A 22,693-nucleotide genomic window follows, 5' to 3' on the forward strand; every position below is an offset into this window, starting at 1 on the left:
TCTTCAGGGCACCTCCTCCCGGGGCTGGGGCTCTTCGGGGCTTTGCCCCCTGTCATCAGACAGAAATGCTGTGGCCTTGGTTGCTTCCGCCCTCCCCTCTCTCACATCCTCCCAGGTGGCATTGTCGCCTGGCATGGCCTCCATTTTCCCAGGGGACTTACTGGAGGGGAAACTGCCGTTCTCCCCACCCAACCTTTCCCCTCAGGATGCCTGAGGTTTGCATTTTCTTGCCTCATTGTGGCTGACAGGTTTTTGGGTGCTGTCCCCAGCACACGGTGTTGGGCACCTTGTAAAATCACATCTCTGGTGGCATCTTCTCTCCCTCTGTACCCCGTCCGTCCCCACCTCCCCCCCTCTACCAGCAAGCTCTTCCCAGCTGTGTTTTGTCTCTGCTCTCCCTCCCTGTCTTTGCTTTCATCGGGTCCTCTTTGGCCCAGCCAAAAACTGTGAGTGACTTAATCCAGCTGGATGGCCGCCCTGGGCCAGCGAGCCAGCGGCAGAGTGAGCCTGCTGCGGCGTCACACAGAGATCAGGGTCTCCCCTTGAGGCCGTTGTTCCCAGCTCTGCGTGGACATTAGAAGCATTAGGGGACTTCTTAATAATTCTGATGCCCAAGCCCCACCCCAGAAAATTTAACTCTGAGTCTCTGGACATGGAACATCTATTTAAGATCTATTTAAGTGGAGAACCATTGCTTTAACCTCTAAAACCTTGCATTTTGACTGCTTGCCTTCTTTCTAGCCTTTCTGGTGAGGCTCTGGTCCCGTAGAGCCTCTTCTCCCTGCTCCAGACTGCGGTACAGAGGGTGAGTGGGAGGCTGCTGCGGACGGACTTTGGGGGATGCCACGGCTCCTGGCTCCCAACGGTCGTGTGGCTTTCAGGGTTGCCCGAGCGAACGGCAGCCTGTTGTCCCAGGATCTACCTGGCAGGCCTTTAGGTAGGAAAGCAGTTAAACTGCGTGGAACAGCAGCACCCCCTTCCTCCCAAGCCAAGGCACATTCGAAGGCTGGGAGCTGGGATGTGGGAATCTCCATATAAGGCCACCCGTTGCTCCAGCTTGCCTGCCTGTGTGCCAGCCTCCGCCTCCTTCCCAGAGCAGCTCCCTCCCACCTGCCCCGGGCTCCTGAGAGACAGCTCCCACAGGCCTGAAGGGCCACTTCTGCCTGGGGGTGCCTTGAGCCTCCCTCATTCTCTTTCGTCTTTAGTTTTCTCCGTTCCCTCCTAATCTGAAACGTCTTGGGAGAGAGGGCTCAAAAACTCATACAGCAGGTATAACATACTCACCTGGGCGCTGCGCTACTCACTGCTGAGCTCTCGGGTGTATGGGGAACTCGGACAGGCTCTCTTTCCCTGGCAGTTCACTGGGAGAGATTGCAGGCAGTGGTGTAAAACGGAGGTGTGCACCTCCGGAAATGAGCCGAGCGTGTAAGACGGAGGCAGAAGGGGCTGCACGTGAGCGCTGTGCTCTAGTGGGTAACGCTCTCTCCTGTGGGGGCCTGGTTAACAGCTTCCAGGCCAACAAGGGGAGAGGCTAGCACGGTCCGTGCGGTGCTGGGTTAGAGTCAGAGCTCTCAGTATGTTTAGTTTAATAGAGTTATATAAGGAGAGACAGAGAGAGAGTGTGGATGTAGGTGGGTGGATATAGACGGATTCTGTGCACCTCCGCTTCCATGCTGCCAGCTGAGAAGGCCTGGAGGCAGCTGCACCCCAGCACCGGCGAGCATGCCTAGCACCCGGGTCTTGGTCCTAAGTACGTTCTCTAAGCTCCTAAGCAAGGCTCCTTGGAGACGTGGCCGGCTCTAGGACCGGGGCAGGAAGTGCACAGGCTGGGCCTGGAGCACCTCGTAGTGCCAGACGTCAAGGGAGTACTTGGAGAATGTGCTTGTGCATGCACCGATGGGACCCGTCAGAGACGCAGGAGCCGACCAAGGAGGCCTACTCAGTGACCGAAGCTTCAACAGAAGACAGAGTTTGGGCACCAGAATACATAATGTAGGATTGAATTATAATCCAAAGTAGAAAATAAATATCTGCAAGCCCATATAAGTAAATGATCGAATGAAGAAATAAATAAGTGAAGGAGAAAAAACACAATCTCCTTGCAGAAAAATTCCAAATAACTTGGGTGGCGACTGCCCCCTCGGGGAGGTGGAGCGAACTCCCCACTCCTTACGTGTGGGCGGCATGTAGCGACTTCTGTCCCAAGACAGGGGAAATAGTAACTTTAGAGTGCGGAAAACCAACCGACACAGCCTCAGCCCCGTGTTCACGGTCAATATCAACAGTGAGAAGTCCTGTGCCCTGGATATGACTGAAGAGAAGGGGTTTTACCCCTGTGGTCGCCTTCCCCCAAGCCCCGAACTCTAGTCGAACCATGAGAAGAATGCCAAATTCCAATGGAGAGATATTCTACAAAATATCTGACCAGTCAGCGTCACCACAAGTAAGACAAGTGACAAATGGTCACAGCGCAGAGGAGCCTAAGGTGACGTGACGACTCCATGTAATGTGAGGTCCTGGAACAGAAAAAGTATGCTAGGAAGAGACTAAGGAAATCCGAATGAAGCAGGGACTTCAGTTAATAATCATAGATCACTATTGATTCATTAATTGTAATGAATGCACCACACTGGTGTGAGCTGTTAGTAATAGGGTAAAATGGGCGAAGGGTATGTGGGAATTCTCTGTCCTAGCTTCACAACTTTTCTGTAAATCTGTCTATCCTGAAATAAAAGTTTATTTAAAAATTTTTTTTGAAATGAAGTACCGTAGGGGGGCACCTGGGCGGCTCAGTTAATCTGACTCTTGATTCGTCTCAGGTCATGATTTTCAGGGTCATGACATCATGCTCCACATTAGGCTCCATGCTCAGCAGGGAGTCTGCTTGGGATTCTCTTTTCCTCTCCCTCTCTCAAATAAATAAATAAATAAATAAGTACCGTAGAAACTTGGAGAAAGAGGAAGTCACTCTAGACTGGGGAGCCAGAAAAGGCTGTGAAAGGAGATGCCAGCAGAGCTGCCCTTGAAAGAAGGGAAGACCTGCCCCTTGGCCCGGAAGCCCAGGCAGGTGCACAGCACCGGACAAGTGGGGCTGGGATGGTGGGAGCAAAGGTGGGTGGGTTCGGGCCATGATTGCAGCATTACCAAGGGCCTCGGCTTCCCTCCATCTCCCTGTGGCCCTGGGTGCCTCACTGCTGTGACCTGTTTATCCAGGAGCCTCTGATTCCTGCCTCTACAGCAGGAGGCCTGGTGACGGTGGCGAAGGGTGACGCTGGGGAACAAGCCACCATGGAGGCCTAGCATCCTTCTCAGACTAGCTGTGCTTTCGTTATAAGACTCTTTTAGAATCTTCTGTCTGATTAAACCAAGGCAGCAGGACCAAAATGGGGGGGCCTGAGGATTGGCTCCTCTGTCAGCAGTTCCCTCGGCACGTGAAGGGAGAACTGGCAGCCTCCTCACCTTCCTGCTTCCCCATCATGTCCTGGGCTTGTTGTGAGGTCAGACCTGTGCTCCAGTCCCCTGCTGTTGGGCTTACCCCCCACCCCTTCCCTGCACCTCACTCCCTTACTCCTGCTTACCTGCCTGGGGTGGGGGGGCCTTTCCCACCTGCCCTACTCAGAATGGTCCCCCACCCCAAACTCCTCTGTGCCTGCTCCTGCCTCATTGTCTACTCTGGCCTTTAACCACTACCTGACGCTTTATTTCTGTTACTTGTCTGACTTTAGACTGCAAGGTCAGCCTCATGAGGTCAGAGATTCTGTGAGTTTTTTTCAGTGCTATGCTCCCCATGCCTAGAATGGGCGCCTGGCATGTAGTCGCTGCTCCGTAGAGATCTGCTAAGCGGATCAATGCAGTGGTAGTAGCTGCTTTGTTTTTCATTTATCCACAGTGGAGATGGTGCCTCAGATTTACAGGGACAAAATGTTCGTGCACTGAAGGAGCCTTAGTAACTGCCCTTCCTCGTGTCCAGCCGAACTCCGTGTCAGCAGCTCCTGCCCCCTGAGCCTAGCTCTTCCCGCCATGAGCTTGCCGGACAGGTCTGACCCTAGTGCCACGAGAAGCCTTTAAGACCTTGGACTTCTTTGTTCCTGGCCTGTTCCTGGCCTCCTCGCGCCGTGCTTTCCCCAGGCTGTGTTCATGCCTTTATTTTGCACTGACCTCTGTGTGGTGGGTGCCATGTCTCCCTCATCCCTGTCCCCAGGGCCTGGTGTCCAGTGCATATTTGTTGAACTAATGATTTTTGGAGACCGTGGCCCGATCCTATATCCCCAGCCCCTCCTCAGTCATCCCTCATTCTCTAGGTTAAACAGCCCTGGCTCCTTCAGTCGGCTCCTGTAGGCCTGTATTTGGGACCCTTCTCTCCACTGCTTGTCAGTCCTGTGAACCAAGTTCTGTTTATTTCTGGCCTTTGTTAAGTCCTGACTTGTGTGAGCCCCGTCCTCAAGCCACTTTCTCTGTGCTCCTTCCTCTGGAGGAAGATGGCCTCCTTGGCCTGGGGCTGGGGCTGCCTAGAGAGGCCTCTCAGAGCAGGTGGGGGTTGAGGGGGAGCAAGGGAGGACTGAGCAGCCTGCTGGGGCTGTGTGTCAGCTGCCAAATCCTGCGCCGCCCCCACCCAGAAGGGAGGACCCGGGCATTTCCCTGTTGGTGGCACCAGCACCAGCTCCCTGGGCTCCAGGAGGCCGCCTGGTGGCCCTGGGCTTCACAGGGCTGAGGTCAGCTCTGCCCAGCTGCCTGTGTGCCCTTGGGCCGTCTGACCCCTCAGGGCCCTGCTTCGTCACCTGCTGGGTAAGTGATGTCTCAGGCCTTCCACTCTGATGGACATGATCTTTCCCAGAAGGAAGCTCTTTCTGTTGAGAAGTGACGTGACTGTTGACAGGGACTGTCACTGCTTCCGTCTCCATTGCATCTGAGAGAAGGAAAGCTGAGTTCAAGTCCTTTTCTTGACTGCCACCCTCTTCAGCTTCCCTTATTCCTCAGACTCTGCCCCGCCGGTGCTCGTGCTCTGTCCTTCACCCCTGGACTCATCCTCTTCCCTTTCCTGTGACACCCCTGCTCCAGCCAGGCTGTCCTTTCAGCCAGCCCTTAGTGGTCTCCCAGAGACCTTTCCGGCTCCCCCACTCTAAACAGGCTGATGTCTCTCTGCCTCTACAGCTCCACTTGCCTTCTTGCCTGAGTGCCATTACTTGTGGCATTAGCCTAGGAGGGTCTGTTTCTGTGAAGCAAGGGAAACAGAACAAAGGTAGTTGGAATACAGGCCAAGCACAAAAAAAAAAAAAAAAAAAAAAGGAAAAAGAAAAATATAGTTCTTTAGTACCTGTTCTAGCCCTGAGTCACTGAGGCCTAAATCCTAAATGTCGTCCCTGGCTGCTCTTTTTTCTCAGCCTCATAGACCTTGAGTCGTTTTGGCTCTGTGTTTTCAACATATCCCAGAGTCACACACCATCAGCATTCCAGTGTGGGCCATCGCTTCCCCGGCCTGCCTCTCTTGTCTAGGGTCAGAAGATTCTTGTGAGCTGCAGCCAGGCCGTCTGCCCTGGCTCACCTCCGGAGCAGATCACGTCCTCCAGGCCCAGCTGGCTGTGGCCACCTTGGACCCCCTTTGTTCCCGGCCCGCCAGCTGCCTCAGGCCAGCCCCAGCTCGTCCCTGCCTCGTGGCCTTAGCACTCACTTTCTCCTTCCTTCGGCCTTGCTTGGCCTCCCTGCGTGCCCAGCCCCCTACATTCCCTAGCCCCCTACTTGCTTCCCCTTCCTTCCAGTCACTGATTTGACTACCCAAAATGGGGTCATTCTTTGTTTTCTTCTTATTTGTCTATATCACCACAAGAATAAAGTGAGCTTCTCTAAGTGTGGCCCTTTGTCCTGCTCTCACCTCCCCCCAGCACCAACCAAGCATGGTGCCTGGCATGAAATAGGTGCTCAGTAAATCCCTGTTGTCTATACCGAAACATTTGTCTAGCGAGTTCTAAGGTGATTACATGGACTTGTAGGCAGGGCCTTGAAGACTTCCTTCACTATCAGTAGATGGGATTATAAGTGTAAAGTAGAACTAGAGTCTGGGACCCGAGAACTTAGGCAGGGGCCGCAGGCGCACGAGCCCAGGCGTGAGTCGGACAGGAGCCTTCTAGGTCGGCTCCCAAAGACTATATGAGCTACCAGGAGAAGAGGCTGAGACAAGGGACATTTGCAGAGGCAGGCAGGGAACTGGGGCTTAGGTGCCAGGTGGAAACCGAGAGAAGCAAACTCTAAAAGCAGGGTTTAGTGGTCCTGTTGGTGGGGAAAGGAGATTGATTGACTTCCAGGGCCGGAGCTCAGGAAGTAAGCATGCTGGCTCTGGGGCAGACCAGGCTAACGTGCTAAACCACCCTAGTCCTGTCCAAGTCAGAAGGCTCATACCTGTAACGGATGCTCATTCATACATAGTTTGTACCTAAGGTCACCACACCTTCCAGGAAAATAGTTCTTACGTTGTCCAGGTCCAGCTGTGGTATGAAGTGTTGATACCCTATAGAAGAAGAGAGGCAGGATTCTGGGGGCCCTTACTTTGGGGGCACAGGTGCTGCTCCTGCCCTTGAGTTGAGGATTGGAAATGGGGAGAGGTAGGAATCGGAAACTGGAGGGCGGGAGGGTTGAGATCTGTGCCCACTGAGGCCTCTGTTCTGTACTGGGGAAGACCTGATGCAAGGCCACTGTACGCTGGGCTGGACTTGGCCAGGCTCCATCTCTAGAATGATCACTTCTGCACAGCAGCGTGTCAGCCTACATGAGACATTTCTTTCTGCCTGCTGCTCCGTTTCTACCGTGCGTGTTGCCATTCTCCCAATGTGGGAGTCCCGGTTGCCCTGGACGGTCGGTTCTTTGTGAGTGTGAACGTGTGTGTGTTCAGGTGCACAGCCAGCACACTGTCCTGTTGGTCTGCATCCAGTTCAGTGACACGAAGGACATTCACGTGCTTGTGCACCCATCACCACCACCCATCTCCAGAACTTTCTCTTCCTAAACTGAAACCCCATAGCGATTAAACACTCATGTTTGTCCTTTTGTGTCTGGTGTATTTCACTTAACTTAATGTTTTTAAATTCATCCACGTTATCCAGTGTATCCAAACTTCATTCCTTTTTATGGCTGAATAATAATACTGTCTTGTATGTGTATGCCACATTTTGTTTATCTGTTCATGCCTCAGTGGACACTTGGGTTGTTTCTGCCTTTTTGCTATTGTGAATAATGCTACAGTGAGCCTGGGTGTACAAACATCTGCGTGAATCCCCTGCTTTCACTTCTTCTGGGTATATATCTAGAAGTGGAATTGCTGGATGATGTGGTCATCCTGTGCTTAATTTTTCAAGGACCTGCCAAACTGTCTTCCTCAGCGGCTACACCATTTTATCTTCCCAGGAGCAGTGCACAGTGTTTCAATTTCTCCTCATCCTTGTCAACATTTTTTTTTTAAGATTTTATTTATTTATTTGACAGACAGCCAGCGAGAGAGGGAACACAGGCAGGGGGAGTGGGAGAGGAAGAAGCAGGCTCCCAGCGGAGGAGACCGATGTGGGGCTCGATCCCAGGACCCTGGGATCACGCCCTTAGCCGAAGGCAGACACCTAACGACTGAGCCACCCAGGTGCCCCTGTTGTTTTCTTTCTCTTTCTTTTTTTTTTTTTTTTAATTAAATCTGTCCTAGTAGGTGTGAAGTGGTATCTCTTTGTGGTTTTAGTTTGCATTTTCCCTAATGTGTTGAACATTTCTTCATGTGCTCATTGGCCATTTGTTTATCTTGTTTGGAGAAATGTCTGTCCAAGTCTTTAGCCCATTTTTTGTTTTTTTGCCATTGAGTTTTAGGAGTTCTTTATATATTCTGCACATTAATTCTTTTTTTTTTTTTTAAAGATTTTATTTATTTATTTGACAGAGAGAGAGACAGCCAGCGAGAGAGGGAACACAAGCAGGGGGAGTGGGAGAGGAAGAAGCAGGCTCATAGCGGAGGAGCCTGATGTGGGGCTCGATCCCATAACGCCGGGATCACGCCCTGAGCCGAAGGCAGACGCTTAACCACTGTGCCACCCAGGCGCCCCCTGCACATTAATTCTTTATCAGATTATGATTTGCAGCTATTTTCTCCCATTCTGCTAGTTGCCTTTTCATTCTTGTGGTAGTGTCCTTCAACACACGTAAGTTGTGTGTTTTTTTAAGATTTTATTTATTTATTTATTTATTTGACAGAGAGAGAGCATGAGTGGGGGGAGAGGGAGAAGCAGGCTCCTTGCTGAGCAGGGAACCGGACACAAGCTCAAACACAGGACCCCGGGGTCATGACCTGAGCTGAAGGCAGATGCCTAACCAACTGAGCCTCCCATGTGCCCCTCAACACACCAGAGTTTTGAATATTGATAAAGTCTAGCTTATTCTTTCTTTTGTTGCCTGTGCTTTTGGTGTCCTGTCCAAGAAAGCACTGTCAAATCCAATGTTACGAAGTTGTCAGCCTTGTCTTCTTCTAAGAGTTGTATATTTTTTGCTCTTACATTTGTATTTAGGTCTTACATTTACGTCTTTGATTCAGTTTAATTGTCATGTATGGTGTAGTGGGCACTTGGTTCTTGTGGAATCCTGGTGCCGTGCTGGTTGGGTGAGTGAGGAGGATAAGAGGTATTATTTCCTGTGTTCCCTTGCCCCCAGTCTTAGGAGCAAGGTGAGCCTTGGTCGAGTGGTGATGGCTTCCCAAGGAAAGCTGAGGGCCCTTGACTGTGTGGTGGGAGCCTGTGGGTCTTTGCTGTGCAGCCAGCAGCCCAAGCCAGCAGGCCAGTCTGGCACAGCAGGTATGAGAAGGGCCTTCCTGGCATTGGCAGCAAGTGAAAAAGGTCCTTGTTGTATTCTTTTCTCCCTTAAAAAAATAAGTTTAGCCAACCCTAACAAGGCCCCACAAAGGCAGGGAGGTTGGCTGGTTGACAAAGCCCCTAGTGGTTCATTTCCACAGCAGCCCTGCACGTACTGTGTTGGGCACAGCAGCCCCTCTCCTCTTCTGTAGCTCCCAGGCTACAGCCCCAGTGTGGCCATGGCACTGGGCACAGCTGCTCCTGGTGCTTCTTGGGATTAGCAGATGTTCCCCCACTTGTAAATGGGCCCCTTTCTGCTGAATCCATGGAAGCCTTGAATGCCTCAGAAAGCCCACCCCACCCCCTGGGTGGGGCCAGAGCCGAATCTTGAAAAGGAGACCTCCCAGGGGCCAGGGACGGGACCACCTGCTCATTGAGTATCACCGCTGGCAGGAGGTGATAAATGCTCAGCCATGCCCCCTGTGTGGATGCATGTCAGAGCTGGTAGATTGAATGTCAGCCCTTTGGGGTTGGTTGGCTCTAGTTGCTACAGTAGAGGTCGTGTGTTGAGGTAGCTTAGGAATTGGAAAGCTGGGCTCTAGTCCTTGTCCTGTCTGGGCTTGGCATCCACGTCTGAAACGCGGGACAGAGGGACGGGCCTCGAACACCTTCCAGGCCTGGGTTGGAGGCAGTACGCTGTGCGTGTTCTTTCTGCGGGAGCCTGAGTGGAGCTGTGTAGGTCTTTCAAAGGGCCTCCCCTGTCAGTCGCCACATCTTCATTATTTCTATACCTGTGCGATGTTTTGTTTTGTTTGTAAGTATACAAGTAATTGCCTTTTAGTGTAGTTAGTTACAGGATTGCACAGCCATCACCACAGTCTGATTTTAGAACGTTCCCCTTCCACCGCCCCAGCCAAAGGAACCTTGTACCCCTTACCTATCACCCCTAATCTTCCCCCAGCCCCCGGCAACCACCAATCTACTCTCTGTCTCTATCCATTTACTTGTTCTGGTCATTTCCTATAAATAAAATTATGTAGTATGGCCGCACCCACCTCTTCCCTTTCAGCTTGATCATCTGCCGCTTGCAACAGTCCTGGCTCCAGGGGTGGTACTTACAGACCATGGGCCCCTGGAGGTCAGGTTCCCTTTCTGGGCCCTGCATCTCCTTCAGGCCAGCTCCTGCCCCTCATGCCCGTCAGACAGTGGAGGATTTGTTACTGTCTCACCTTTGCCCGAGAAGCATCCTGCCGTCCACTTAACAAACATGGGATTTGGTAAGGTTGGGTATTCCTACTTTGTAACTGGAACATTTATAATATTATGTTATATATGTTATAAAATATTTATAAATAAAGCATACTATTTATACAATGAATCTGCAGTATAAACTTAGAGGGGTTGGTTGGTTTCGTATATCATTCAAGAGTATGTGCTAACGGCACCCGGGTGGCTCAGTCGGTTAAGTGTCTGCCTTTGGCTCAGGATCCCAGAGTCCCAGGATCGAGTCCCACATCGGGCTCCTTGCTCAGCAGGGAGTCTGCTTCTCCCTCTACCCTTCACCCTGCTTGTGCTCTCTCTCACTCGCTCCCTGTCTCTCAAATAAATAAAATCTTAAAAAAATATATATATATATATGTGCTAAAGGTCATTTTGAACAGCGCCAACATAGGCACATGGAGGAAAATCAAACTCGTTTTATCGAGGACCTCACCGTCTAGCATGGAGAACAGATGGGCAAGTTCATGAACAGTCCCATGAGTGGACTCAGGGCTACATGCAGGGCTCCTCCCTTCAGAGAGGACAGGGTGACCACCCAAGAGGTAAAGGATATGAGGCAGACATTTCTGGCACGAGATGGCTCTGAAGGAAGCCAGCCTGTGTATCGGTGGGTCACCTAGGCCTGTAAGGAAGTGGCTCTTGAGAGCCGCAGACACAGGGCAGAGAGCTTGGGCTTGACACCATGGGAACAGCTAAGGCACGGCCATGTTTATGTTCACGAATGCTTCTGGGGCCGCTACCGGCAACCACAGGGAGGCCGGCCCAGCCCCGGCTTCTAACTGTTGAACGGCACTGAGGAACTGAGTGCTGTGCCTGGGAGAAGAGAATCCACAGACCTTACTGCTGTATGCCAGATGCTCCTGCCATGCCTCCCACAGAACACATCCCAGGTTTGAGGCTCCCATCTCCCGACTTGATTTGGATCCGTGGGCCGTGCGATGACTGTGAGGTGGGCAGTAGGAAAGAAGTGGGTGCAGCACTCAGACGTGGGCCTGCCTGTGCCTGGAAGCTTATGGGGAGGAAGGCTGGGCCACAGTGCAGGTGAAGGGTCTGGTGCTCCAAAGAAGGGCAGGCACCCCACCTCCTGCCTGGCCCCATTACAGTGTGGTGGGAAACCAGACTCTGATCTCCCCCAGGGCCTTGAGATAGGGACCGGGAGGCACAGGGAATAAATGTGAGCTGCTCTGCTGCCCTTGGATAAACCCCTCTGTTTGGCCCATCGTTTTCAAGAGCCTACTGGTTGTCAACTCGGACTTGCCCAGTGTGGGCATGGAGGCTTAGCTTTTCCTCTGCTCTCAGGGAGAGGATGGCCCATGATGCCTAATGCTCCCTCCAGTCCAGCCAGGCCAGTTCCCCCTCTTCACCCTGCTGGCCTCTTCTCTGTCCCCAGGTAAGAGCCAGATGTGCCTAATGCCTTCCTCCCTTTTCCTTGTGGCAAGCATTCAGAGAAAATGTGTTGAATAAATTGTCTTCTTACCACCACCCCCTTGCTCGGTGGGGAGTGCGTGTGTGTGTGCGCGCGTGCGCACTGAGAAAGAGCAGGGGAAGCAGCCTGGGTTGTGTGCCAACCCTGAGCCCTCACTTCATGAGAACAGTATCCTCTCTAGTCTCGTGGCAACTCTGTGAGGTGAGGGATTTCTTTTATTGTGGTAAAATATACATGACAAAAACCTGTATTAACCGCTTTAATGTGTACAATTCAGTGGCATTCAGTATGTTGGTAACGTTGTGCAACCATCACCACTGCCTAGTTCCAGAACTTTCTCATCATTCCAAACGGAAATCTCATCCCCATGAAGCCGTCACTCCTCATTCTCCACTCCCCCACTCATCCCCTAGCAACCACTAATCTGCTTTCTGTCTCTGTGAATTTGCCTATTCTGGATATTTCATCAAAACGGAATCATACAATGTTTGTCCTTTTGTCTCTGGCTTCTTTCACTTAGCATAACATTTTCCTCTACGTTGAAAGCGGTGTCAGTGTTTCATTCTTCTTATGGCTGAATACCATTCTGTTGTATGGCTAGACCACATTTTGTTTATCCACGCATCTGTTTTTTAAAGATTTATTTATTTATTTTAGAGAGTGCAAGAGTGTGAGTGGGGGGCGGGGCAGAGGGAGAGGGAGAGAGAATCTCAAGCAGACTCCCCTCCGAGTGATGGAGCCCCATACCAGGCTCGAGCCCAGGACCCTGAGATCACGACCTGAGCCAAACCCACGAGTTGGGTGCTCAAGCAGCTGAGCCGCAGGGCTCCCCGTCCATCACCCATTAATGGACACTTAGGCTGTTTCTACCTTTTGGCCATTGTGAATAGTGCTGCTGTGAACATTTGTGGACATGTTTTGTTCAAACACCTGTATTCAGTTCTTTGGGGTGTAAACCTAGGAGCAGAATTGCTGAGTCATATGGTAACTCCATGTTGAGCTTTCTGAGGAACCTCCAGACTGTCGTCCACAGCAGCGGCTCCATTTTACATTTGAAGTAAAGGATATTGTCACTCCCATTTTACACTTGTGGATGCTGAAGCTTAAACTTTGCAGCTTGCCCAAGGTGACTTACATGGTGATTGGCAGAGCTAGGATTCTGTTCTGAGGGTGGCACTCTTCTTGGCTCCTGGGCTCTGGAAACGTCAAGTCCAGAGGCTCCATTAGATCTTTGAGCCTTTGTGGGGAAGAAGGGGCTGGTAAGCACAATCGTCTTTGGCTCCCCCGTCCTAGGGTGATGGGTCCACAGATGGCAGGTTCTCTGTGCTGTAGCCCGTAGCACGGCTGACCCAGCCTCCCCCTGCGGGCAGAGTTGCAGCAGTTAGGGTTCATGGTGGAGTCCTAAAGGGCAGAAAGGGGTGCAGAAGCACAGCTTTCTCCGGAGGAGACCCTGTGGTCACAGACACAGACCTGGCGTCGGAGGACTTGCCGCGAGGGTGCAGGTGCATCGCGGCCTCAGGGCTGCCCGTGCGGCAGCTGCGGTGTGGGGGATGGTTGTGAAACTGCCCTGTAAACCACAAGGACTGTAGGATCCAGGGGAGGCTGGCCACATGCCTGGGCAGGGGACTTTGCTTACTGCTAGCCATGCAAGGAGCGGGAGGAAAGAAGTTCTGCCTGGCGGGCACCTACGGCAGCTCCTCAACCATCCCTTCTGCCCTGAGGGGCCAGCAGGGGCTTTTGCTCCCGCCAGTTCTAGGTGGTTTCATGGGTATGTCTGAAGACTCCTTTTCCATGGGCCTTTCAGTTTTCTCTGAGAACTTGGACTTTGAGGATATCCGTCTAAAGAGAGCTGCTCGCTAGGGAGAACTGTGGCCTTGGAGGGTAGAGTATCAGGTAGCCAGTCCTACACCTGGATGGCATCTGGTGTCCACCTCTTCAGAGAGGGTCTCATGATTCATTAGACTTGGAACTGTGAGCAGTTTGGTGGTAGCAGGAAGAGCCAGAGACAGTCTCTGTCCTCGCGACCAGCACATGTTCCTCAGGGCATGGGCTCCCAGGGGTGCCTGAGATGGGGTGCAGTACTCAGCAAAGCTCCCCAAGGGCCACTTTCCTTCCATAGCAAATTCAGGTCTAACCTCCCTAATCCCCGAGAAAGGATGTCTGTGCTATCTCCCTGGGCCTGGCTCAGGTGGCCTAAGCAAGCGTCCAGCATGGCTGCCCAGCAGGCCTCTGTATGGGAGCTTATGGGGAGGGCAGGGGAGATCGTGTTCCTGCCTAGGCCCTGTCTGATCCTGCCCACCGACAGATTCTGCAGTAACCCTGGGCCACACTTGTCCTGGGTGACCCCAGTGGGTTCCAGGTCCCTTTACCACTGTGAGCCCCACTTGCAAGCCCGTCAGAGTGCCTTCCTCCTGAGGCTGCCGTGAGGGTGAACCTGTAAGTACTTATCCAGAGCCCTGCCCGACCCTAGAAGATAATGAGGATTATTCTTGCTGCAGTGGCTCCTACCGCAAGTGAGAGTCTTCTTGTCCTACCGGAGCATACTCACCCCTACTTCTGGCGGTGTGCAGAGGTGCTGGCTGGAGCCTGACACCAAGTAGCACTGCTTTTCCGACTCCTTGAGAGGGTCGTGGGGAGTGGGATGGAGCAATAATACAGAATACAGGACATGTGGTAAAAGCCTTGCTCCCTAATTTTTCATTCCGTGTGTGTGTGTGTGCCCATACCCCTGTTCTTCCCAGCGTGGAAAGTGTGGTTCTCTGTCAGCTGTGCGCAGGTAGGTTTGAGATACACCGACTGTTGCAGGACCTGCAGTGCGCTGGGTTTGCCTTCACCTTGAAAGGCACTTTTTGACCTTGAGATTTTGTGAGCACTTCTTTGCCCTGAGGGAAAGCCTTTGTTTCTGTGGGTCTCTGTTTTCCCATCTGAATGGAGAAGTGGGGCATAAAATGGAGTATTTCCATTCTATCCAAATCTTGCCTGGCCTCTGGTTGTATAAGCACAGCTGCCTGGAGGAAAGGGCCCCCACCAGTAGCTTTACATGGCCCGTGTTTGTACTTCTGTCCTACTTTCCTCTTCTTTCTCTCTGGCTCTCAGAAGCTTACCTTCCCAAACTTGCAGGATCCAACAAGAAGTGGAAGCTACCTGTTTTCCCTAAAATGCACCTGCTTGGGCCAGGGATGGGGGTGGAGGGTCTCCAGGTGGTAAGGCCGTTGTGGGCAGAGGTTCCCTTGGCCTTTTGTGGGCCAGTGGGCAGATGACAGGAGGGCTGGGTTCTCAGCAGGATGTGGTCACATCCCTGGAGAGCGGCCCTTGTCTTAGTCCTCCTGCTTGGTCCCTTCATGCTTACACGGTCTTTGCCCTTGGGATTCGTCGACACTGATGCAGCTCTACCATCTTAGCTGCTGTAGTGTGGAGACCAGAAGAGGACTGGAAACCCCTGGATGGCTAGACGGCCATCTGGTGACATTGCTGGCTGGGGACTTAACCCGTAACTTGGCAGCATAGCAAAGTTAGATGGCCTGCAGACAGCCATCCCGTTTTTGGAAGTGAGCAAAAGTAGGTGCTGCTCAGCCTCGTAGGAGGCCTGGATTCCTAATCTCTGGAGGTGCAGAATGAGAGCAGGGAGCTTGTCAGATGGAGCTGGCCTCTCTGCTGACAGTATTGGGGTGAGGGGTTCCCTCCGGCTGTATTCCAATTGCAGCCTAGGTATCTGCCCTTGCTCTCCAAGCACAGGGTCTGGCCTCGTCAGTAGATGGGTTGTCAAGGATCTCTTCTCTCCTCCCTGCTGAGAATGCAGATGGCTCTGGCCTGCTCCTGCCCTGAGCTGGAGAGGGCCACACCTGGCAGGGGCTCTCTGGAGGCCCTTGGTGGAATCTGCCCGAGCTCTGGGTGCAGGGGCTGTGGTTGAGTGCAGCCTAGTGAAGGGGCGGGTGGGGGTGGTGGTATAGGCAGCCTCAGGGGGGCGTGGGAGTAGTCAGTGCGAGGACCCAGCGGTGGGGGGCCCAGCGCTCCATACCCACCTGGGACAGTGAGCCTCTTGCAGGTGCGGGTGGCGCTGGTGCTGCTGGAGCCGCTCCACAGCAGGTGGCGCTATTGAGACTCAGGAGGAACTGTCGCGCTGCGCTTGCCAGGTGCGACCCTGGGTCAGTTTTCCGGTTCTCCCTGCTTTTCTGACCGCTGTCGACTCTGCTCTCTCTTCCTCATGCGTAACGGGATTAGATCAGGCTCACCTCATGAGTAATGCTTCAGGAGGCATGAAAGAGGTTGTAATCATGAGATCCTGACACACAGGTAGTAAGTAAAGGTTCGTTTCCTGCAGCTGTAGCTTGTTATGTCTTTGCCTTTTATTGACACTTCTGAAAACTCTTCTGGAAGGAGGTAGAGACCTCATTTTGCACACGTAAAAAACCGAGTCCCTGAGAGGTTGTCAGAAGTCTAGGGCATGGTTGGTGACTAGGTCCCATGACCGCGTTCACCGTGTTCAGCTGCAGGGCCAGCCGGGAAACCTCGTTGGTGGCTGGTGGCTGTGTGTCAGGCAAACACAGTTACTGTGCATGAGGGAATGGCGAGCAGGTTCATGACCCCGAGCCCTGGAACAGTAGTTTCTAAAGACGAGCACGTGCCTTCAGATGGCCCACTAGAGAGTATAGTGAGCAGAAAGTATTAGGATTTCTGTTCGTGCGTTTTGTTGTGCCCGTTTAGCTTACCTGTGTGTGTGTTCTGGTTTACAAGGTATTGGTACAGTGGCACAGGTGGATAACTCATCGTGTCCACGCATCTGTGTATCACAGGTGGGCGTACACGGGCACCTGTGACAATCATGAGTCCTAGCAGTGGGGGGGGGGGCAAGGACAAAGGAGGAAAAGGCCCCCTGGAAGAGCTTCTCCACTGTCCCCTCCCCTCTCGGCTCTGTGACCCTGCTCATGGCCCTAATCCTCACAGTGGTCCACAGCATCAGTGTCCTTGTTCCATGCACAAGACCCACCCCAGAGAATCCATGAGCCTTGTCGGTACCAACGAGGAGCATGTGCTTCTGTGTGGGGGAGACTGAGCTGAGAGAGCAGAGGTCACCACCCCTAGTTTGCCCAAAGATGTTTCAGATGGGGCAGTGGCATGATGCTGGAGAAGACCTGGTATTAGAAATTCTGAAGAGCGGAGGGGCTGGAACTGGAGCAAGGAGGTGGGGAAGCCTAGAAGGACCGTGCAGGCCCTGCCCTGGGTTGGAGGGGGGCACTCTTGAAGCTGTGGGAGCAGCGCTCATCTGGGGAGGGGGGCTCAGCCCCTACATGCTTGTGGGCCTCCCCAGCCAGAAGACCAGTGGGTGGGTCCCAGGCCTCCTCTCCTGCTCATTGCTCCTGAAGAACCCCCTTGGTTGGTTGCAGGATAACCCACCAAGCCCCCTTCCCCAGCTCAAGGACTCTCCGGGAGTACCCAGGAGAGATACTACAAGGCTGCTTTCCTGAGGAAGAGCACTAGCTAGTCTCAGTATGCGTGTGGCCCCCTCTGAAGTGGGACTCTGGCCCCTCCTCTTCGGGTCCCCACCTGAAGTCAGAGGCCTCCCTGAGCACAAGGCTGGCTCTCCTGCCCTGCCACCTCCCTTCTGGGCTGAGCCCAGAGAGTCCATAAGGAAAGGCTTCTTGGATCTGGGAACCTTACTCGTCCCCCTCCCGTGGATCGGAAAGCCAGCAGCCACGCTGGGTGAGGGCTCTGGAACTCCGTGCTCCTCTGGTCTGGCTTCTGTAGTTGGGCACCAGGGGATGAGAAGGGAGGTGGCAGCGCCATCGGAAAGGCGGGTGGGTTGGCCTGGAAAGTACCAGGAAGCCCGTATGCGCTCGAGCTGGAGGGTCCGGGAGCTTCCTGCTCCCTTCTGTTTGACAGAGGAACAAGGTTCCAATAGTGGGTCTGGTGGGTCTGAGCTCAGCATTCACACCGGACTCAGCATCCTGACCCTCAGAGCTTGAGGACGGAGGAACCTGATAAAGCAACCCCCAGCTGGCTGCCATTGGCTTTTTCTCCCCCTGCTGCTTCATCAGGAACCCAGCCAAGGAAATGCCGAGTCCTTGGGGGGCGCTCAGTAGGGAAGCTGGCAGCTGCCCTGGAAGTGGGGGCAGCCTCCCCACCTCATGCCCCGCACCACCGGGGTCCTGGCCAAGGCTTCCCTCCTGGGAGAGCCACCAAAAAGGGGCATTAAGGTAGTGCCTTGCCTGACTGCAGGCCAGGAGCTCTTTGCCCTTGGTATGGTGACGTCCAGGGCGCCTCATTTCCCTCCCAAAAGCGCCTTCCTGTTTGGGGGAGGGTGAGGGGCCAGAGGATAGAGGGTAACAGATCATCTTTAGGTAGATCCTCCTTGCTGACCCTCACCCCAGTAGGAATCTCTTAATGCCTTCTTTGCTCATTCTTGGTGTTCTTTCCCTCAACTCAGTGTCTGACTGTCAGAAAAGGACAAAAGTTAATATTTGTTGTCCAGCGCCGGCCGGGCAGCCTCACAGCGACTCCTCAGGGGCAGTCCTGGAAGGCGGCGGGGGTCACCTGCCCCGAGCAGGCTTGGCCTACCTTTAAAGCATTTCTGATATGTGTGGCTCCAGCCTGCCAGCCCCACAGCCTGCCTTCCAGGATGTGGCTTCTCTCCAGCTCCCTCCTTGCCTCTAAAAATAACCTTGCTATTTTGGAACCACCTCTTCTGGAGCTTTTTCTCACTGCTCTCTTGGATCAGTAACCCCTGTGAGACCAGACTCTTGGCTGCCTCTGTCCTCCCAGCTGTCCTTACGGAGCTGTCCTCTTCCTGTCTCTCTCCCCTTCCCCCAGTACCAGCTGGGATCTTGTTCTCCAGCCAGGAAGGAATGTCCAGCTGCATGTCCTCTGAGAAGAGCAGGCTGTCACCTCTCCTCCCTGGGACGGGTAGGGAGGAAGTGGGCTGTGGGGGTGGGGGCGAGGCAAAGCACCACCCTGTGCCTCCATTGCAGTTGGGGATCCACACAGCTGCGAGGGGCTCAGGTGCCTGTTGAAGCGACAAGGGCTGGGAGGGCCTGGGGATATGGGGACACTCCATGCTGCCTTACTCTGACCCAGGAGTACTGGCCTCTGCGTGACTCCCTGCCCCATCTTCTTCTTGCAGCCCACAACCCTGCCTCAGGGCACCATCAACATGAACCAGTGCACAGACGTGGTGGATGGGGAGGGCCGGACAGGCCAGAAGTTCTCCCTGTGCATTCTGACCCCTGAGAAGGAGCATTTCATCCGGGCAGAGACCAAGGAGATCATCAGTGGGTGAGTCTGCCCCGGTAATTTTGGGTGGAGGCACCCCTGCCTACCAGCAGGTTCTTGGACCAGTTCGCTTTGGCACAAATTGGGCAGTGTCGCCATCACTTTCTTCCCCAAGCATGTCCCCTCTACTGAGTCCCCTCTCTCTCTTCACAGCGCCACCGTGTGCCCAGTCACCATGCCAGAAACTGGCCTCCCCCTCCACCTGTCTTTGCGTCATCCCCTTGTGCACATACTCTTCCTCATGTCCCACTTCCACGGGGGCCTCGCTCCGCTGGGCTGCCCCACTTCCACGGATGCTTCGGCTTCCTTCGGCCTCTCATTGGTCTCCCCGCCTCCATTCTCACCCCTCCACCCGTGTATCACTCGACCACGAGGGTTTCAGTCCCCAGAGCACAGCTGACCTTGCCTCTCTTCTGCCTGAAACCCCATCACCTGGGAGTCAAGTCCAGGTTCCTTGGCTGGCCCAGGGGGCTCCTTCCCAGCCCGCCAGCCTCACCCCCACCATCCTGTGTCCCTCAGCACTGAGCTGCTTGTCACCACACATCCTCGTGCTGACCACCAGCTCTGTGCCTTCACTCTCACCCTGCCTTCGGTCTGGAATGACCCCTCCATCCTTCAGGCTGTTGGAGTCAGCCTGAGTGTCCACTCTTCCAGGAAACCTGCCCCCACGAGGCACGGGCACCATCAGCTGGCTCTTAAAAAAGATGCAGATTGTCTGCATGCACATCTGGCCTCCTTCAGCCAGCAGTAGGTCCTTGAGGGTGGGGGGCTGGGTCTCAGTCACTGCAGCGCTGCCGTATGCACTGGCTTCTTTGTCCACCCGGAAAGAATAGACAGTCTCTGAGTCGCACCGCTGCCCTTGGCCATGCCCTGTGCAGAGGCTTAGGGGAAACCCTGGGAGGTGGAAGGGGCCCGGGTTTTCAGGTAGCTGACGAGGCTGCCAGGCGAGCAGAGCTCCGTGCTCCTAAGCTCACGCAGTGTGTGCCTTCCGGGAGTCCCTGCTCCTGGGGCGTCTGTTACCAGCTCTGTGTGACCTAGCCACACGGTACATGCGGAGTGAGCATGCTCGGCAGGCCCGGCCAGGAGCTCCGGCACTGGAGCTTGGAGAATCCCATTGGTCCTTTAAGGCTGAGAAAGCGTTGAGAGAAAGTGAATTGGGGCATGGCGGGGTGGAGGTGGTTAGGGATACTGGGCTGATGATTGTAGTGCAGAGTAGAGGGAGCTAGAAGGTGAAGCCTTTTGGTTTCAGCAAGTAGAAGGACTGAGCACTGGCTGAGCTTCAGGATCTCAGGCCAAGGCTGCAGTATGAGGAAGCGAGAACAGTGGTCAGAAGGACCCCAGGTTTTGCTGAGTTCAGAAGTTCAAATCCACACTGTACCGGGCTGGCGCCAAGGGCCAGAGCTGCACTGCAGAGTGACCAGAGGGCCCTCTGCTGGGGGTGCCAGCTCAGCCCCAGTCCTTCTCCCTTGGAGAGAGGCAGGTTTGCATTTCTGACTCCTAGGGGCGAATAGCAGGACCACCTTGCCTTTCCCTCTCCCTGGTCTTAATTGTAGAACCATGTGGTTCGGGAGTGTAGAGGACTCAGGGAGCCTGGCCGGCTCAGTCAGAGAAGCATAGGACTCTTGATTTCCGGGATGTGTGTTCAAGCCCCACATTGGGTGTAGAGATTACTAAAACAAAACCAACCAAAAAAAAAAAAAAAAAAAAGAAACTTAAAAAAAAAATAGGGCTCTTACAGAGCCCTCATTCTATAGTTGGAAGATGGAAGCTCTGGAAATGTGAGGACCCCGACCAAGGGCACTCTGCAGGCACGAGGGACAGCGTAGAACCGTTTGCTCTTCCCAGTTTCCCGTATCTGGCAGACACACCTGCACAGAGGGGCCGCTGCCCCACGGGACTTCTTGGGGGAGATCTAGCCCTCCCCCTCGGGAGCTAGGTCCCATGGAGGATCCTGAGTAGCACGAGGAATGGGAAGGGTTGTCCAAGGTCCCCAGGACAGGCTGGGGCATGTGTGAGCCGGGGGACCAGGTCAGTGATGTTGTGGTGTGCCACATGGCATGAGGAAAACAGCTGAAGGTGCCTTTGGCAGATGGCCCAAATCCTACCATCAGGCACCTGCCACAGGCCAGGGGACCTTCTGTCCTGATCCCCTCTCCTAAGGTCATTGCATGTACAGGGACAGGGGACTGCCATTCCCATGCAGCTTGAGTAGACAAGGTCATTGGTAGACCAAGATACCAGATGTGTGTGTTCTCTGGGTCCCACATGTAGGCTGGGTCATCGAAGTTTGTGCAGTGGCTTGGAGACATAGCCAGAGCTAGGATGGGATGTGTCACCTAGTGCTTTCCCCTATCCTCATCCTGGGGTTGGGCCTAGCTCATCCCTGCCCAGCAGCCATACCCATGCAGGGTTCAAACCATGGCGACCTGTCCCTGGCCCCTGCAGCCCCTCCAGTGGCCCCCAACAGCAGCTTCTTTGTCTTTGCCACGCACTGGTATACTAGCCCTCCTTTAGGGAGTCAGGTGGGGTAGTGTGCCCTGGGTACAAACGTCTGCCTCCATCTCCTCTCCCTCCTCTGCCTTTCACCTTTGTGGACGGATGCCTCCCTTGGCATTCTCACTACCTGGCACAGCTCCTTTGCCAGATAATCTCATTTGTGGGCTCTTAGACCCTGAGATGGGGCTAAGTACTCAGCTCCATAATGAGGTACAGACTTCCTCTGGGCTGACTCAGAGCAGGGGTAGTTGGGGACAGTCCATCCAGACTTCTTTCTGGGGTCTTCTCTGAACAGAGGCCCCTGAGCTGCCTGAGGCGCCTCTCCCAGAGCTGGGTGGAGAGAGTTGGCAGTTCTCTTTCCCAGCTGTCTTGTGCCAGGACGGGCCTTCAGGATGTTGGGGCACAACTTAGCGCAGCTCTTTTAGAGGAGGTGGGATGTAAGCAGGAGTTTGCGGGGGTGGGGTGGGGTGGGGGGCTCTCCATCTGGGCTGGGCCCAAGTTTTCCCCCTTCTCTGTGCCCCGTCTCTCAGTTCTGCCCCCTCGGTCTCACTCATCCTGGCTCCACAGTCAGAGTTGGGGAACCCACTCTACCGTGTCTTGGCACTCACTTCCACTACCGAGCCGGTGGCCACATTCGCACCTTGCCTCTCTTCCCTGGGTGTATTTTACATGGTAACACATCTGAATGATTGTTACACACTTCCTGCTTGGGCTTCCGTGAGAAATCCGAGTGCAGGGGACATGTTCCATCATCTGTCCCAGGCCAGCCCCAGCCCACCCTGCCTGTGCTCAGCCCGAGTCTCCAGCCCTCTTCAGGCCAGCACAGGAGCTCGCTGAGCTCCGTTCAGTCAGCGCTGCAACCGTGGCGCAGATCTCTTCCCTCGAGGCCCTGTCCTGCGGGCTCGCCGATTTGCTTGCTTGTTCGTGTTGCCACGAACAGCAACTGGGCCAGCGTGCACGTGCCTGTCACACGCCCCATGCTCCTGGGGCCCTGGAGGACGAGGTGACCTTGTTAAGCAGTGTCTCCTTCTCTCCTAAGTAAAGCTCTCAGAAGGGTCTTCTGCAGACACAGCTTGCTGCAGTGCCCCAAACAAATGTCAGCCCCCTGCGGGCTGGAAGGCGGGTCTTTTAACCCCACAAGCATGTGAGTTCCTCAGCTTGCGTGAGTGAGGCCCTGAGCGTCTGCTCCTCTGCCGCTGGCCTTGCAGATGCAGCCATACCTCTTTTCTTGCCTTGGGGCCAGCCGACAGAGGAGTGACCCCCAGGACCTGCGCCTCAGGGCTCTATGGTGCCCGCAGTCGTTCGTGCTCTCAGCAAGTACAGAATGACCTGTTCGGAGCTGAACTGGGCTCGCCCCACATGCTGTGATCCCCCACACCCAAGCCCACTTTGCCGCTGCCAGCTCTCACCAGCA

General features: G+C 54.2%; 1 protein-coding gene across 9 annotated transcripts in view; it reads left to right on the forward strand.

Annotated features, from left to right (window-relative positions):
• MPRIP (myosin phosphatase Rho interacting protein) overlaps positions 1-22,693 on the forward strand; it is a 150,669-nt gene that overhangs the window by 62,972 nt on the left and 65,004 nt on the right. For all 9 annotated transcript variants that reach the window (XM_057311260.1, XM_048226876.2, XM_048226874.2 and 6 more), the window contains one exon: positions 18,635-18,786. In XM_057311260.1, the coding sequence (XP_057167243.1) occupies positions 18,635-18,786 (152 nt within the window). The remainder of the gene's footprint in view (positions 1-18,634; positions 18,787-22,693) is intronic.

This window comes from Ursus arctos, unplaced genomic scaffold, assembly GCF_023065955.2.
Source record: "Ursus arctos isolate Adak ecotype North America unplaced genomic scaffold, UrsArc2.0 scaffold_14, whole genome shotgun sequence".
In the NCBI taxonomy this organism is placed as follows: Eukaryota; Metazoa; Chordata; class Mammalia; order Carnivora; family Ursidae; genus Ursus; species Ursus arctos.